Genomic DNA, 19,396 nt, shown 5'->3' with positions numbered 1-19,396 from the left:
CCGTGCTGAAAGTCTGAAAAGAAAAACCTGAACCTCTTAGAGCAGACTATTGTTTCATGATGTCTTCTGGCTTAATCATTCTCCAAACAAAAACATCTAGATATGGTCTATGGTAATTGGTATACTGGAAAAATACTTTCTATCTTAAAAAATAGTTTCTGTCTTATCAATATACCTGTGTTTGAAGCCATCCTGGGTTTTCCATGGCTTCAATTACATACCTCAAAGCTGTACTGGGAGACCTGAATGGTAATCCTAGACTGTAGACTCTTTAGACAGTTGTGTTATCAAGAATAACTGGAGTGCCCCTCTTCATTAAGCAGTGTTGTTATGTTAGAAAAAAGCAAATAGTGTGGTTTGTATGAACAAAATGCTGACTTAAATAAGATTACGTTTGCTTCGCGACCTCCCCTTAAGAGCTTTGAGTGCAGAGTCAACCCGGTCCTGGGAGCTAATGTATTGCATAGCTAGATACACGCCTTGACAAAACCAGATACATAACACTTGAAAGAACACTTATACCAACTTTTGTCTTAGGGGTTAATTAGGCATTTCTCCTTGTCTGTGTCCTCACCGTTTTTTTTGTCCCCTAGAAAAACCTGCATTGACTGTAGAGTCTTAATAAAGTGACTATAAAAAAATTCCCCTTGGTATAATTGACTGGCACTCCACCCACTATCTGTTTAAAGCTAGACCTTTGTTACACATAGCTCATCAAAGTCAGAGAGGGTGACAAATGGAAAATGTAATTTTGTACCAAGTACAGTTTGTACAGACATTGTGTCATACCTCTTGGACTCTGCATCACCTGTGCTGAGTTTCAGTTTTGTATTAATGAGGTTTTGAGTGAGTTCCTTCATATTTCTGTATCTGTCTATATCAATAACAAATTTGATCTAGACTCTGAATGTACACTAATATATGATACAGATGAGGGATGTTTTGTCAGAGTCACGTTCATTTCCTGTAAATTCAGTGTAATTCCTAGGATGTTTACTTCACCGGAAGGCATACAAATGGAGAAGAGAAAAATGAAAGCTATCTTGAATTGATCAGCCCTTTCTAATCTCAGAGGTACAGAGATTCCTGGGATTTTCCAACTTTAACCAATGATTTCCACTTTTATATTATAAATGCCCTAATCACTCCGGAATTGTGCCCCCTTTAAGTGGTCCTTAGAAGCAGATAGAGAATTTTCATTATTAAAATTAAGATTTACATCAGCTCCTGTGTTCCATAATCTGACAATGCTTTACCTTTTTACATGGAAGCAGATGCTTCACAATTTGGTTTGGGGGGAGTGTTATCAATGACAGGCTGATTGTAGCCAAATGCATTCCTTAGCCTTTTTTTGTGAGAAATTGTTACCAGCAGAGCAAAATGCCACAACAGCAGAATGAGATCTCTTTGCTATAAAGCAGGCCTTCCAAGAACAATATCATTATCCATCAGGAGCATGCCAAATTGTGTCCATCTCCTCAGATCATAAGAATTGACAACTCTTTTCTTCAATCAAGGCTTTAACTCTCCGCCTTATGAGATGGCTTTTGTTATTTAGTGAATATGAGTCTTACATACCCAAAACAAAACAGACTAAGGCAGATGCCTTGGCCAGAGTCAGCTATTTTAGATAGAATGTAGCAGAAGAACACTTAAGTGATGTAAAAACTAAGAACAAGGTCAGAGCCATTTGAAGTTTGTAAGAGGTTATAACCAAGGTGAAAGACTGTACTTCCAAGCTAAGCTCTGAAGAGTGGTTAAAAAGGAGAATTTGGTAATCCGAGATGGCTACGTTTAGCAGAATGAACAAATACACTTTCCTACAGTAGAGTTAAGAGAGAGAGAGTTGGATTGGTGCCATTCCTCGCCTGAAGCAGGGCATGATTGAAAGCAAAAGCCCATACAGAAATGTTTGCGCTGGTTGTGGTGGGACAATCTGTCAAGAGATGCTACTACTATGTTCAGACTTGCCCCATGTGTGCCTGTAGTAAAATTCCTCGCTCTCATCCAGTTGGGTTGTTGAGATCCCTGCCCATACCACCAGTCCCTTGGCATACAGTAAATGTATGGATTTTGTGACAAACCTATCAACAAAACGCCAAGCATCAGAACAACAGCACTTTGATGTAAAATTGTAGGGACCCAGCACTGAGGAGTCATTAATTTGGCAAATCAACGCAGGTTCCAACTCCTGGCAGACATGGAAGATCAGTCTGCAGTGAGAGGTAACAAAAAATGGACACAGGTCTCTTCAGTATACGTGAAGAGCAGTGAAACATGCCTGAGGCCCACGACAAGGAAGAGGAAAACATGGATAAGACAAGTCCCAGGGCAAGCTATTGAAGATAGGAGGGCAGCAAAAAATAAACTCATGGAGGCCAAGTCTGAGAGGCTGCATGAGGAGTACAATGGACTGTACATAGAAGTTAACTAGGGTGTTTTGGAGAACCTTGCCAGCCAAGCAGAGGAAGCAGTCGTTCGAGGAGGATGAGGGAAGGTCTTCAAGGTCACAAAGATAGTGACAATACCACTATTATGGACAAGCAAGGCAGACTAATCACAGCAGAGAAAGAACAGAAAGCATACTGGGGCAAGCACTTCAAAGAAGTCTTGAACAAACCAGCACCAACAAGCAAAGCGGTCATCCAAGAATCAGAGACAGACTTGAAAGTGAGCATTGCCTCCAAAACACAGAAAGAAGAAATACATGTTGCCATTTGATCTTTCAAGACTGAAAAAGCTTCTGACCAAGATCACCTTAATGCAGAAATGTTCAAATAAGACCCTGAAACATCAGCCAGTTATTGTCCAATCACTGTTTACATCGATTTTAAATGGAAAGAAAGTACCAGATGGCTAGAACAAAGGCATCCTTGTCAAGATTCCAAAGAAGAGTGTATTAAACCACTGTAAGAACTGGCATGAAATCACCCAACTTTAAACCACAGAGAAAATGCTGATTAAAATCATTATACAGCACATTCCTGATGCAGTGGACTAAAAGAAAAGAACAGTCTGGGTTCCACCAGAGCAGAGGGTGTGTGATGCGAACCTTACTCTATGCAACATCATAGAGCAGTGCACAGAGTGGCAGAGACAAATATTCATCAACTTCATTGTTTCTGAGAAAGTCTTTGGCAGAATCCATTCTAAGAGTCATTGGTGTACATTGAGAGCCTATGGCACATCACAGCAGATAGATCTCCTCTTCCAGAGTTTCTATGATTATTTTGCCTGCAAGGTTGGAGATAATGAGCATAGCTTTGAAGTCAATACTTGTGTGAGACAGGGATGTGTCATGTCAGAGTTGCTCTTTAACATAGTCATCGGCTGGGTGATGAGATGCACAACAGAAGACCAAGCCAGAGGAATCAAGTGGACCTTATTCTCAACATTGGAGGACCTTGACTATGAGGAAGACCCAGCCTTGCACTTTCTCACACACACCAACATATGCAGAAAAAGGTGTCTCGCCTCAACTTCTATTCATAGCAAGTGGACCTTATAATTGAACACAATGAAATCAGAAGCCACTCAACATTCAAACCCTTTAGCAATTAAGGTGGATGGAGATGACCTAGCCATGACTGAAGAGTTCACATATCTAAGCAGTGCGATCAGGCATGATGGAGGTGCGCAGTAAGTATCACCATCCTGGGGGTTTATCATTATACTAAGTGCGTCAGGTTCAATAGGCACAATTTATCACTCTCAAGAAAATGCCCATGACCCAAGATTTCTTAAGAGTATTTATACAACATAGAATTCCCTAAAGCTTAAAGTATCTTAAAAGGATTTTAGCCGCCTACTTTTTAAAAGCTCAAGGTTTATAGCAGCACACATTGAAAACTCACCTCATCTCACCCAAGATCACAGATGGCTCTGAGAAAGAAATAGCTAGGAACGTTCTAAAATCAAGTTCAATGAGTAGTAAGACATGTGGCAAAATCTAGACTTTGAAACACTGTCCAAAATTCAGTGGCATTTGACCAGAGTCACAGCACATCACAACCCATCTCTGTACAGATGTAAGCCCACATCCCCCAGATAGCAGTTGCTAGCTGAGGCGTGTGCTGTAGTTTATAGTCTGAGACCTTGAATGACAATTGTCTCTCCCACAGAAGCTAGCATGGATGAAATACTGTATGCTTTGTGATTAATTGCCTTGTCAAACGTATTACTAGAAAATAAATATATAACGCCATATTTGTGAATTATCTTTGGGGATGTACTTATATTGACTTATTAGAGGTGTATTAGAAAGGAGGAGTGCTATTAATGGTAAGATTAGTGACTCTCACAACTTATGAGTAGATTGTTAAAGTACTAGAGGTATTGCCTTTTTACAAATAACAGGTTTGAAACTGTAAGAGAACCATTTGGAGCACAATAAAGTTTGAATCCTGAACAGTGGTTAATTAACAAGAGGCGAGAGCAAGCATTGGCAAAATCAATACGTTTCACCTATTCAAGAGCTGCTGTCTTTGCCAATGTGTTTTAGCCATGTTGTGCACCCGCATGGCTGCTGTTCAACATGGCTAAAAGTTAGTGGCGTAGAGGAGAGTGGGGTGGAATGTCGTAGAGTGGAATGGCGAAGGGTGGAGTAGAGTGTTGTGTATTGGCGTGGCACAATGTGGAGTTGCATAGCGTGGCATACACTGGAGTGGCATAGAGTGGACTGGTGCACAGTGCATTGGCGTAGTGTGTTGCAGAGTATAGAGGCATATTGTGCAGTGGCATTGAATTCAGCGGCGTACAATGTAGTCTTGTAGAATGCAATGGCGTACATTCGAGTGATGCATAGTAGATGGCAGTGGCGCAGTGCAGTGGCATGGAGTAGAGTGGCATAGAGTGCAGTGGTGTAGGGTGATGCAGAGTGGAGTTATGTAGAGTTGAGTGATGCAGAAGGCAGTGGCGCAGAGTAGAGTTGAGTGTCAAAGAGTGCAGTGGTGTAGAGTGCAGAGTAGAGTCGAGTGGCATAGAGGTCAGTGGCATAGAGTGGTGCAGAGTAGAGTATAGTGCCGTAAAGTGCAGGGGTGTTGCATGGTGTAGTGTAGAATGGAGTAGTGCAGAGTAGAGTGGAGTAGAGTTAAAAAATGGAGGGTGCAGTATTGCAGAGTGGAGTGTCGGAGTGCAGTGATGTTGAATGGCGTAGAGAGCAGTGGCCTTGGAGTACAATGATGCAGAGTACATTGCAGTGGCATAGAATGCATGTGTCGAGTGCATTGGCATAGAGTGCATTGGCATAGAGTGCATTGGCATAGAGTAGAGTGGCTTAGAGTAGAGTGGCTTAGAGTGGAGTGTGCGGAGTGGAGTAGAGTGGCATAGAGTAGATTGTTTCAGGGTAGAGTGAAGTGGTGTAGAGTGCAGCGGTGCATGGTAGAGTGCAGTTTCGTATCGTTTTATAGAGTGCAATGACGTAAAGTGGTGTAGAGTGCAGTGGTGCAGAGTAGAATAGAGTTGCGTGCAGTGGATTGGCATAGAGTGCAGGGACATAGAGTTGAGTGTTACATAAAGTGCATTGGTGTAGTGTATTGGCATAGAGTGCAGTGGCGTAGAGTACAGTGACGTAAAGTGCAGTTGTTCAGAGTAGATTGGTGTGGCCTAGACTGCAGTGGTGTAGAGTGCAGTTTCGTAGAGTGGTAAAGTAGAGTAGAGAGCCATAGCGTGAAGTGGTGTGGAGTGCAATGGAGTAGATTGTAATAGTGCAGTGGTGTGGAGTGGTGCAGAGTAAACGAGTGGTGTATTCATGGTGTTGTAGCACAGTGCCATTTCAGACAACACATTTTCAATTGAAATGACCATTACATTTGCACAGACATACAGTTTAACTAATAAAACTACACAGTGCATAGAAGAAACTGTGTGGAAATTGCATCACCTAGAGTAATGATTTGTTTGATCATATTAAAGTATTTGTTTTTAGCACACTTCAGTAATAACAAAAAATGTGCTGCATTTTGTTTTTCTAATTATGGTATATTTTGAAATACTTCCACAGTTCATTTAAATCACAGGGCACTAGGCAAGGTTGCCCTCTGTCCTCTCTTTTTATATTCTCTGTTGAGCCCTTTCTATTTTCTGTGAAGACCAATGACAAAATACAGATGATCCCCTTGAAAAGTGGGACTCGCGGCATATGCTGATGTTGTACTGATTTTCCCTACAGAGGCAGATAAAGCCATTCCGGAAATATCCGTTGTAATTGCAAACTTTGCTAAAGTATCTGAATACACTTGAATAAGGAGAAAAGTGAAATATTTCCCCTAAATGTGCACTGTCTTCCCCACATAGTGCCCAATTTCAACTTGTAATGGCAACCAAACAGACTAAAATACCTAGGCCTTGAAATTGCAAATTCTGTTGCTAATACTAAAACTCATATTGTAGAAACCCTTCTCGCTAAAATCGAAACTGAAGAGTGGTCCCCAAAACATATTACATGGTGGGGACGTAAATAGCCTTCCTGGCTAGACAAACCATATGGTGGACAAACTCTAACACGATCAATCGTCCAGCCTGGGTCGATATTGAATTAGACTTGGTTCACCCACTGTCTCTCATCAATATCCTGACAGTTAAACAACACAAAGTGCCTCATTCATATCAGATTATTAAAGAATCAATTTCTGCAATTAAAATTTTTGATAGATGCTTCCTTCATATGATCAAAGGATCATTACTCGCTTCTCTGTGGTACAACACAGCCGTTAAACTCAATCCCACCATCTCTTTCTAGAAACAATGGTCTATCACAGGTATTCTATATGTTAGGGATCCTGTCCAACCTGATACCCCCATATCATTTGCTATGCTTTCTTCAAAATGTAACCTTAAACCACTAGATTGCGACAACTTTTAAACATTAAAAGAAGCTTTAAGGAGTATAATTCACAACTCGCATGAAGCAGATTGTCTTGAATTCCTTCAAAAGTTGTCAGGCAATCAACACACTGTATGCCTAATTTATAAAACCCTAATGAAAACCTACAGACCACAAACGGATGTGATCAATGGTGCATGGGATACTTCATGCACCCAGTATAATACCAAACCCATTCCACCAATGAACTCGAAAAACATATTGAGTTCTTTGCTAAAATACAAAATCTCTCCCCTTAGTGCACATTGTAGGCTTTGGACAGCATACAGATTATTCTCTAGCACAGAACGTCACCATAAACAGGGTCTTCTCTCTTCAGCTGCCTGTTGGCATTGTGAGAATCCCACAGGAAACCTAGAACACTTATTTTACTGTAAATACATCAGACCTTTGTGGAAAGAGGTTGAAAATACTCTAGCTAATATCCTCAAGATACAGCTTCCCTTGATAAACACTATAGTTTCCTTAGGCACACGTGCCTCAACAGACACAAATCTACTTAATTCACTATCCACTTGAGACCACTTTCTTATTGATGTGCTAATTACCTCAGGCATTAAAACAATAGTAGCCGACTGGAAGAACCATAGCAACATTTCATACCACACATGGTGGGCCTGGGTCTGCTTTAATACAACTTCAGACAACAGTCTACACAACATTACATTTAATAATACGTCTTTCCGTTTGGTTTGGTCTAAAGTGGACCTATACTTACAAAAGATTAACCCACCATGAAAATCATATGAACCCCATTGTTAACAAATACCAATTTATGCAAATAATATTAACAGATTAATAAAGTGGATATAAATAAAGTGGATAAATGTACAACTGAAAAATTTAAAACATACTGTAAATGTCAATGAGTTTCAAATTGGAAGCTAAAAATTTAATTAGTATCCTCAGATGGATTTGTGAGAGCAGTGCATCAAACAGAATATAGTATGGACGATGTGTGGCTTCAATTAAATTTAGAAAAGCTCCAAAGTTCCTACTAAAATTAAAATGTTTATTTTTTGGGTTTATATTTGTTTGCAAATTCAATAAAATGTTTTATCATTTGTGTATGTATTTGATGAATGCTTGTTCCTGTATTTTTGGTGTATTGTTTTGCGGTTCAAATCATCAACAATGTTTACGTCGGGGTCCCTGACTTCCAATAATGACTCAGTTGGGGGTCCCCAGATTCTAATAATGGTCCAGTGAGGGTCCCCGGGATCCAGTAATGATGAAGTGGGGATTCACGGCAGTCAAAAGGTTGGGAACCACTGGTCTACAGTTTACTATCCAAGCGACTCATTGCAGAAATTTGAGGGTGCTAACATCTGACTTGCCAAACCGCACACAAGAAGCTTGACAGACTCTGTTATACAATGTCAGATTTGAAGTAGGTGTGTTTTGACAAGGTTGTTTTTTTAAAGGAATATCTCAAACTCTGACTGTCAGAGTCATTAATCTGGCCTATATTTGTCACTGTGGGATGATGATAACCAAAAGCAGACGTGGCTGTAAAGTCTGGTTCCCGGGACTGGATCAGATGATTGAAAGCACAGTATGGGCATGATTTCATTCTCAAGGGAACAGTGGTACTGTCCTGCCCTCTGATAATCAACAAAGAAATTCCACTGCACCCTTACGTAGGTTTGAACGTGAACTTCACCACCCTCCCACTCCTCATGGCCCCCCAGTGGTCTTATCCTGTATTTAATTATTGCAACTTTTACAAATACCTGGAAGTGGAGACCGTAATTCACGTTAACGGAAGAACTAATTCCAAGATGGAGAATGTGACTGACACCTATAAAATCATCAAGAATTAAGTTGTTTAAGGCCCGAATATCTTGCCTTGTTGAGAATCAGACATATCAATATTACCTGAAGGTGACCACAGGCACATGGAGAAGCAAAATGTTTCATGAGGATTCTGTCCAAGCCAATCTGAATTGCTCATATGGCAAGTCAGTGCGTAATGAGCCATCTATACTTTTCTTCACAAATATAGACTGACTCTTCATGCTTCCAAAAACCAGGCCCCTAGACAGTTGTGTTTAGGCTGATCAATCAGTGATAAAATTCCTCATAGACCCCGAAGTCTCCAAATAATGAGCAGACGTGGGTTTGTGAAAAGAAGAAACAGTGCCGTACAAGACCTTCTGACGCAGACAGTTGATATTAGGTGTAGGTGATTTGGTGCTAATCCATGACAACCATCCTGGCAACATGGATAAAACTCCTGTTTGAAGCAAATTTCTGAATAGTAAACAAAGTGCAAGGCAAACAGGTGTCAGCAAAGAGAGGTACAGAGACTTTAACAAGGCATATGTTGTCCTAGAAAAGGTTCCGAGGTGTTTAGAAAGATGGTGAAATTAGGAATCAGATGCTGCCAGTGACCTGGGAGTAGAGGTTATGTCTCCAGGTAGAAGAATTTAGTGCCCCTTCGTCAACCCTGCCTAAATTGGCTACTCTATTATCATCTGAAAATCTACTGTCAACTTCTACAGTTCCCTCCAAGCAGCCTAACAGATCAGATCATCCTCTATAGTTTCAGTTAGTGAATATCAGATTTTAAATAATATTTGTAAATGATGGTTCATATTAAGATTCTTTATTCATAGAAGAATTTGATTAGGCGGCCTGATAACCCTATTGTCAAGTCCCTTGCTATATAGCTTGGGAAGAGACTCTATTATTTCTGAAGTTTTTTTGCTGGTAACAAATGAATAGGGTCTCCTTCCAACCTGCAACCTGCAGAAATATACAACTGTGATGTTTTCAAATAAACATTCTTAGCATGTCGCTTGGCCTTTTGGTCATTACGTCTATATATGATAATCAAGCTTCTGTGAAAACATTCAGGGTTTTTATTATTTCTGCTGAAGCATATCATCCACTACAAGCGAACAAAGCTTCTATGAAGATTACTAAGTGCTTATTGCTTTCCAATACAACATTGTTGATCATTTGAAATAGCTGAAAGGGCATTGTACTGTTCATTATTGATTTGTTTATTCTAATAGCTATCAACAGGCCTCTGCTGGAAGCAGTGTAAAAGTGAGCATAAAGAGCTAGATGTTATAGAGGAGTTCTTCAAGCCACCAGTGCTATCAAGTCAGGCCTGCCTTGACTTCAGCACCTACTTAATCGAAGGCTGCTGTAGTACAGCAAGTGGCCTTTACAGATACTCGGGCAGCTGCGTTTTGTAATCTGAGACAGTACCCGACAGAACAGTAAGCCATGTTGAATTGAATCAGGTATGAAGTTTCTACTGCCTTTGAAAGTCTAGAAGGCTAATTATTTGATAACATGCAAGAACGCGTGTAGTGCCTAGAAGTAGCATCTGAGGGTATTAGTGCTAGAGATATAAAAAGAATGTTAGAAATGTTGGAATATGTCTTGCAGTTTACAAAATTAGTTAATGTCCTCTCTCCTGTATTGTTTATATTCTGTATAGTTACAATTCATATAATAAGCAGAAGATTGGGCTTGTAAAATTAAACGTTTAAAATGCACATTCTGTTTTTTAGTGCTCCTTGAGTGTGTGAGTCATTTATGAAAGAGGTTTTGGGTAATGACGTTCATTGTTACCAGAAGCACATCTTGCACTAATATTGCTCCCTTGGTTGTGTATTGGCTGTAGTCCAACTGATACTCTGTTCATGTTGGCACATTGATTGAGTCTTTAACACCAGGGGGCCAGAATATTGACAGTTGTTGTCTAGAAAATTTGAGTACACAAATCGGCCCTTTCCATTTGCTAAATGGTTTTGGACATCAGTCACTAGAAGTTAAAGGTAGACACAGTTCTGCTAACAGAAAGTACATTGAATCCTCAGGAGCTGTAATTTAGGATCTTACTACGCTGGCATGCTGAGCGGGCAGTGGGGCCTTGCTAGTGGTCTCTTGGTTGCGAGCAGCAAAGTGTGATGCTGTGCTCAACTTCTCATCTCCATGACTTCCTAGATGCACACTTCCTCCAGAGCATAGCTGTATCTTCATTGTGCATTACTACTAAGCAAATACCCTTGTAGAAGTCCTCTGTGTGCTGAATCTGGACTCCCGGCTGCAGGTATCATAAAATAAATGTTCTGACTGGATTTGAATAATATTAATATTGAAACGTTACAAAGCCAGGACTTTCTCAATAAACTCCAAATCCTAACAGGCCATTTTTCAACTAAAGTGCAAATATGTAATTTCCAGAAAGCATTTTCACGTACAGGAAGCATGTTTTTGATACCAAACATTTTACTAAAGCTTTACTACTCCAAAAAGTAATGGCAAAGCCAATAGGTTGGAAAGGTGAGACCTCTTTTTTTTTGCCAATGCTTGTTACTTGTTTGAAGTTGTACCTAACAATGAGGGTCAGCTGTTCATTAAGCACATTAAACAGTACAAAACTAGACTAATTGGGAGATTTTTTTAATTTATTACAAAACGTATCTTTTTGTTCCCACAGACTGATCATTTTGGATTTGATGAAGATTCATCATTTAAGCAGCGGTACCTGCTGGCAGATAAGTACTGGAATAAGGATGGCGGGCCAATACTTTTCTATCCTGGAAATGAAGGAGACATTGAGTTGTTCTGCAACAATACGGTTAGTGATATCATTATCTTTACTCCTTGATGGCGTATCCTATTAGGGAAAAGAACTAAACCATACCTTGTAGGGATGCGTTGCAGGACTTGTTTGATTTAGATGTGTCCTCAGTTTTAGAAACTCTGCCCTTTACTTCCATGACCTTGTCCACTGTATTTCATAGGTGTGTCGAATAAAGGACAGGTCCACTTTTAGTACCCCCATTTTACCTTCCATGGCTTCATTGAAGTCCTGGATTGCTTGTAGGACGGAGGACATTTGGAACCTCTCTGCGGACACGTGTCCCCTACACCCGCAGCACCAGCATCGTCGCCAATGCTGCCTGCTTTGTCTACTTGTCTATCTTCTGTTGTGCCATGAAGCCAGAAGGTTTGTTTTGTGCCATGGTGGGGATCAGAGTTAGGAGAAAGAGAAAAATGTCTGGGGTCCGAGGGGTTCAAGAGTGGCAAACCCCAACTAGTGTTGCTGACTCGGTTCCATCCCCAGTAAGGTTCAGCGAGGGTAACCCAAGAAATGGCAGAATACCCCTCACCACAAAGCCTTTGCCCTGCAGCCCTTCTTTTATCTTTGCAGCCAAGACGACCCCGTCCTGCCACAGGGACCACCATTGCGGGTAGCCACGGCGAAGCCAGGCTCAGGTCTTGTTACCCAATGGTTGTGCCCAGCAGTCACATAGAGTGCCGCCAACAGGAGCTATCAGGCTTCAGAGGCATTGCGTGGGGCAGGGAGCACCCACAGCACAGGGGTGCTGAGGCACAGGAGATCACTGCCCAACCCCATCCCCAAAACAGGGAGGCTGGCATTCAAGTTTTTAGGGGAGGTGGAAAATAATGCTTTCCTATTTAGGCATCCATGGGTCCTCCTGTTTTCCAGTGGCAGCATAGATGTGCGGGGCGGGCTGTGGCAGATTTGATCCCCCATTCCCAACCTCAAGAAGTGGTGTCCGAGGTTGCAGGGTTTGTAGGGCGTTGTCTGAGTCAGCAAGTCCCCAGGTCCGGCTGCCTCTTCCGTGACGACAGTCGCGCCACTGCCTCAAGGTGCTGAGTCGTAATCCGGGGCCAGTATGTGGGGGGGCCACTCCAGGCTTAGCCTGCCACGTGGGGCCATGGCCTCATACAGGCCCAGTCCGGGAAGTCAGGTGAAGCAGGGCCTAACACCCATCAGCACAGTCTTGAATGCAGGCCCAGCCGCGACTTACAGGCGCTCCGTGCAGCCCCAGGTGCAGGGTGCTGGTGAAGTGATGGTGACGCCTCCAGGTGACTGTGGTCTGCTGTCTCCTCCTGTGACTTTTGTCTGGCGCCTCCTGCGGCCTTCGGCGGGCGGGCCACTCTGCTCCAGCGGCAGTTTTCATGGGTCTCGGGCAGGAGCTGTTATATAGCCGCAGCTAAGAGATCAACCGGGGATAAAATGCCTCGGGGATCAGCAGCTAGGTTTGGATTATGTGCATGGTGTGGCAGAGCTCACTTACAGATCTCCCACCATTCCTGGCTCCCAAGCCACATCCCCCAAACAATGTCTTTATGCACATTTAGGGATATGTATTAAAGCAAAGCCTGCATACATTTCTCATTGCAGGCTGAAGGCATCATGAAAAATTTTGATATATTTTCATTTATTTAACAATTTTGCTCAATATTTTGTTCCATTTCTCAGATGGACAAACATAAATCCCAGAATGCTAACCAAAGAAATGTTCCGCTTAATATGTGAACTTTGGCAATAACAAATGTGTGGGATTTCAAAGGGAATGTAGTCTGCACAATAAATTCCGTAATTTTAGAGTAGATTATCAGAGTGTATTAGAATCGCTTCTTGTAGTGCTCAGTTCATTTGAGGACCAATATCGAACTCAGGACTAATTAGAATGTATAAAAACCATATTGTTTCTAATTCTGTACAACCTAAGGAATCTATTGGTGCAAGCCAGACCTCCCTTATCCTCAACTGTCTGACCGTGAGGTAAAGCTAAACATGACATATGTTGAATGTTTAGCAGTTTTTCCTAAAACATTGTAAGTTTCCCTCGAGTAGGAACATATCCCTGTTTAAGCTTGAGCCCCCTCCAGCCTTTGCACCTCTGGGTCTTATGAGCTTGAGTATACCAGACATTTATGGGTTTTCTGTGTGTTCAAGATGCCCACTGACAAAAAACAGAGTGCAATTCACTTCGGAAATTTGAAAAGAACCTGCAAGCGAAATGCCGGTCTAGGGTTCCTGTTTCCTGGTCTCAGGTATCAATCATGGACTATATGGAAACCTACAGCAACCATATATTTTGAACATCTACACATCATAAAGCTTCTATTGCTGTTTGAAAAACCACCTTCGTCCTCATTAGTTGGCCAGGACAAGATGCTGAACAAGATATTTGTCAGGTTGTCAACAGTTTGTCTTCAAAACATGGTAGTTTACTTCAGTGTTCCTCACTTAGGAATATATCCCTGTAGTGCTTTCCTCTTATCTAGTTTCTAAGCACATACGTAAACCACCAGAAATACACTTCTGAGTTCAAAGAAGACTTTTATTGTTGTTAATTCTTCCCCAACCACAATTTTTATGTATGACGAATTAGTAGCTTTCAAGCCCGCGTTAATCAAACAAAATATATCAGTTTGCAATATACACAGCAGGTTATATTTATAAGATATTGAATGCAAAGCAAAACAAATACTTCACCGTGTGGGAAACTATTTACAGCTTCATCTTTCTAAGGTCTGCAAGCTGATGACCCCTGTCAGCCGCGAGAAAGAGATTCATCTACCCACACGGGATTGCTGGCAGCTGGCGCCAAGCTCCAGCACGAGGTCCGGCAGATTCGAATCTGACTCTGTGCAGCCTGTGTCATTCGTTACAAAGGTGTGCCCCCTCCTCTCAGACCTGGGAAACTGAGCAAGCCTTTTGGAGACTGGCCAGGTCTCCAAGACTACTCCTGTTCCCAAGCTCAAGCAGAGAGAACAACACCATGTACCCTCTCTTATCAGGTCTAGTCTACTGTGAGAAAAACATCTTGGTTCAAAAACACAGCTTGGAAAAATACAGCTTGGATTCTCAACTGCAATGTCTAACTCCACGTTAAAGGCAATGGGTAGCTAACCTAAATATCAAATGCAATGTCTAGCGTCATGTCAAAGCCAATAAGCATCTAAGCTGAATACAAAATGCAATGTCTTATATCATGTCAAAGCCCATAGGCAGCTGAGCTGAATACAAAATGCAATGTATAATATCATGTCAAAGCCAATAGGCAGCTGAGCTGAATATAAAATGCAATGTATAATATCATGTCAAAGCCAATAGGCAGCTGAGCTGAATATAAAATGTAATATATGATATCATGTCAAAGCCAATAGGCAGCGGAGCTGAATACAAAATGTAATATATGATATCATGTCAAAGCCAATAGGCAGCGGAGCTGAATACAAAATGTAATATATGATATCATGTCAAAGCCAATAGGCAGAATATCTAATAGCATGTCAAAGTCAATAGGCAGCTAAACTGAATACATCATGTCAAAGTCAATAGGCATGCAATGTCAAAGCCAATAGGCGGCTAGACTGGATACAGCATGTCAAAGCCAGTAGGCAGAATACAGAATGTAATGACTAATGCAATGTCAAAGCCCATAGGCGGCTAAACTGAATACAGAAAGTAATGGCTAATGCAATGTCAAAGCCCATAGGCGGCTCAACTGAACAAAACATACCATGTGCTACTGGTGAACATTGAGCAACTAATATGCGCAGTGGTGAAACACAAAGTCATTGGTCAAAACAAAATTTAACAAATGGCAGTACATTCCGCCCTTTGACCAATGAATTTTTGTTTCACATATCTCTTGTTTCAAACAAAAACAAAAAAACATCAGCACAAAGAAAAACATTATCAGCAAATCAGATTTGAATGATCAAAGCAATCCCTGTAAAGCAATAGAAGTGGATTAACATATAGATGCCATAACCTTTCACCTCAGATACATCTACATAGAAAAGACTGGGCAATTTGTACTCTGAATTAGTCTCTAATTCAACAGTGTTAGCAATTTGATGTAGCATGAGTACTACTCATGTAAAGGTGCACGGTCCACTTGAAAGGTTTTCTGGAAGATAAGCAAAAGTCAGAGTTCCATACGAGAGGGAAAAAAAAAAAAACACAGCTTAGTTCCAGCAGAAGAATGCAATCAAACAAGTTGAACTTGAACTGAAGGCGCAGTTTGCGCAAAATGGATCCATGGTGCTGGCACTTTACTCAGCCAGGTTCAGGTTGGGGATTCGGTCCCTTCCCCGACCCCACATGCACACACCGGAAGGGGAACCACACAGCACACTCAGGGACAGTGGCGAAACGTGGTAGGATCTGCAAAAGAAACAAGTATGACTTTTCTTGCAAATAACATTTTTCATTTAAACTGCACCCTTCCTCTTTCTTTCCCTGTTTTATAATCAGCAGGACGTTTTTGGGGCCCTTTGTTATATTTTCTGCAGGTTCTGGAGGGTCACTTGGGGCTTCAGCCCACACATCAGCACTGAGGTTTTTATCTGCTGCACCACAGCTTCCCTTTTCTTGCACTGTCAGAAGGGCTGGGGCAGACTCATTCTTTACCAAACCTCCATTCACTGCATTTTTGATAATTTGGTCCATTCTGTCTCCAAATTGTATGAATGAATCAGATTCTTTTCTAAGTGTCAGCATAATTTCGATTTTTCCTTGGTAATTTGCAGCAATCACTCTCCCTAAAACCTGATCAATTTGCCATTTCTGTCCTGGTAACTTTCCTCTCCCCAACTGCTCTGTGACTGCTTGCATGACAAATTGCTTTTGTGCGTGATGCACAGTTTTTATCAAATCTAGGGGAATGTGCATCTCTCTCATCTCTGCCCACCTGTAAGTGGCTTTTTCTCTCAGCTGTTCACATTTCTGGGGAACCCACTTAGCCATCCCCACTAAGGCAGAATTCTGGGTGTATACTTCTCTCTCTGAATTTTTCTGATTAACATCTGCAAGGTAATTGAACCAGTTAGGTACAAGCCATGTGGCTAAAACATTATCAAAGAACCAAAAATCTGCATAAAAATGACACATCTCACGTAGCTCTTGCTTTAAAATCTGACACACATTATACAACGCTGTTCCTTCTACTGTGCCAGAAAACAACATTTCAGTCAATGAATCATTAGTAAAACAAACATGCTTTTTATCTTCAGTGGACACGAATTCAAATGGTGCACACAATTTCATTGGTAACTCTTTTACCTGTGGTACTCTAGCCCTGTCTTGCAAGTACCAGATCCATTGTATGATTCTAGCTAGGGGCACTATTTTTTTTCCTTGTTCTTGAGTTACATGTACATAAGTATTTCCTTCTTGCACTGCGCAGAAACCTAAAGTCTGCATTATTTCATTTACCAAATCACAAGCGCGCAACTGCATATAATTTTTCACAGTGGCCATATACAAAAGTGTTAGGATTTCTCTCAAATGAGGGCTATTCTTTTTCCAAAAATCAAACAAGCTAATGAAACTCGGGGTGTCTTGCTCTAAAATCCTTCGTTTTACTTGTGCATTTTGCAACGGTAACTCGTAAATCACATTCTGGTCTCTCTCGTCCATCTTATCAGTTAAGGAATGCGCTTTCACTGCCAAAAACCCTGGCTCACACGAAAACTCAGTGCAGCTCGGAGCTGTCTTAACCCCCTCATTACTGGAATGGGACAAGAAAGATTCTTCTAAAACAGCCTTTTTATAACTTTCAGTCTTATTTTGAATTATTGTATCCTGGCTAATTTGCTCACGTAAATTCCTATTTTCATGTTCCAACTTCCTGCATTTCTCTGTAAGCAGATAAAGGTATCCAGACCTTTCTGTCATCATTACTTCCAAAAGACACTTTTTCTACATATGTACAACAGAAATTATTTCTCAAAACACTATCAGGCATTTTAGCTAATCATGCATTTTCAGACATGGTCTGTCGTGCTACTGTGATTCTCCAAACAAAAAAACAATTTCTGTAATTCTCCAAACAACAAAAAAACAATTACACTTTTAAAGTGTGCACTTAGAAATCTACCAACTCGTCAACACCCTCTTAATCACCTCTTAATGACCGACCCCACTTCTGGTACCAATTGTAGTGCTTTCCTCTTATCTAGTTTCTAAGCACATACGTAAACCACCAGAAATACACTTCTGAGTTCAAAGAAGACTTTTATTGTTGTTAATTCTTCCCCAACCACAATTTTTATGTATGACGAATTAGTAGCTTTCAAGCCCGCGTTAATCAAACAAAATATATCAGTTTGCAATATACACAGCAGGTTATATTTATAAGATATTGAATGCAAAGCAAAACAAATACTTCACCGTGTGGGAAACTATTTACAGCTTCATCTTTCTAAGGTCTGCAAGCTGATGACCCCTGTCAGCCGCGAGAAAGAGATTCATCTACCCACACGGGATTGCTGGCAGCTGGTGCCAAGCTCCAGCACGAGGTCCGGCAGATTCGAATCTGACTCTGTGCAGCCTGTGTCATTCGTTACAAAGGTGTGCCCCCTCCTCTCAGACCTGGGAAACTGAGCAAGCCTTTTGGAGACTGGCCAGGTCTCCAAGACTACTCCTGTTCCCAAGCTCAAGCAGAGAGAACAACACCATGTACCCTCTCTTATCAGGTCTAGTCTACTGTGAGAAAAACATCTTGGTTCAAAAACACAGCTTGGAAAAATACAGCTTGGATTCTCAACTGCAATGTCTAACTCCACGTTAAAGGCAATGGGCAGCTAACCTAAATATCAAATGCAATGTCTAGTGTCATGTCAAAGCCAATAAGCATCTAAGCTGAATACAAAATGCAATGTCTTATATCATGTCAAAGCCCATAGGCAGCTGAGCTGAATACAAAATGCAATGTATAATATCATGTCAAAGCCAATAGGCAGCTGAGCTGAATATAAAATGCAATGTATAATATCATATCAAAGCCAATAGGCAGCTGAGCTGAATATAAAATGTAATATATGATATCATGTCAAAGCCAATAGGCAGCGGAGCTGAATATAAAATGTAATATATGATATCATGTCAAAGCCAATAGGCAGCGGAGCTGAATACAAAATGTAATATATGATATCATGTCAAAGCCAATAGGCAGAATATCTAATAGCATGTCAAAGTCAATAGGCAGCTAAACTGAATACATCATGTCAAAGTCAATAGGCATGCAATGTCAAAGCCAATAGGCGGCTAGACTGGATACAGCATGTCAAAGCCAATAGGCAGAATACAGAATGTAATGACTAATGCAATGTCAAAGCCCATAGGTGGCTAAACTGAATACAGAAAGTAATGGCTAATGCAATGTCAAAGCCCGTAGGCGGCTCAACTGAACAAAACATACCACGTGCTACTGGTGAACATTGAGCAACTAATATGCGCAGTGGTGAAACACAAAGTCATTGGTCAAAACAAAATTTAACAAATGGCAGTACAATCCCTCTGAAGTCTTTTCTCAGATTTGTATTCCCCTATGTCTTCTGATTGTGGGATATTGACATGGGTGAGTTCTTTATGGGTGTAAGCAGTTATTCACACTATAGACTCAAGGGAATGTTTTCTATACCTTACCTTACCTTACTATTTGGGGCATGCCATTGGGGATGTCTGCTGTTTTTGTGCAAGGACTCAGCCGGCACCCGGGGAACCTTCAAACACCAGACATGTCTGAAAACTAGAGGCACAGTGAAATCCACGATGATGTGGGGTGCGTGAGTGCCAAAGCTTTTAATTACCCAAAATCCCATGAAAATGTTTTGTTAAAAAATTACAAGTTTCCTTTCTTTTCTGTGACAAACATACAGAACGTGTGGCAAATGGTAAAACCCCTGCCATCAGGGGTTCCCAGACCCCAGTAGAAA

The 19,396-nt window shown here is 41.2% G+C and overlaps 1 protein-coding gene across 1 annotated transcript in view; it reads left to right on the top strand.

Moving 5' to 3' along the window:
* The window catches only part of PRCP (prolylcarboxypeptidase), a 129,849-nt gene that overhangs the window by 39,762 nt on the left and 70,691 nt on the right, over positions 1–19,396 (top strand). The window contains exon 2 of the mRNA XM_069203940.1: positions 11,343–11,483. Coding sequence (XP_069060041.1) covers positions 11,343–11,483 — 141 coding nt within the window. The remainder of the gene's footprint in view (positions 1–11,342; positions 11,484–19,396) is intronic.

The sequence above is a fragment of the Pleurodeles waltl genome, chromosome 8 (genome assembly GCF_031143425.1).
Source record: "Pleurodeles waltl isolate 20211129_DDA chromosome 8, aPleWal1.hap1.20221129, whole genome shotgun sequence".
Lineage (NCBI taxonomy): Eukaryota > Metazoa > Chordata > Amphibia > Caudata > Salamandridae > Pleurodeles > Pleurodeles waltl.
Note: the sequence above shows the minus strand (reverse complement) of the source record. Positions and strands in the feature narration are given on the sequence as shown.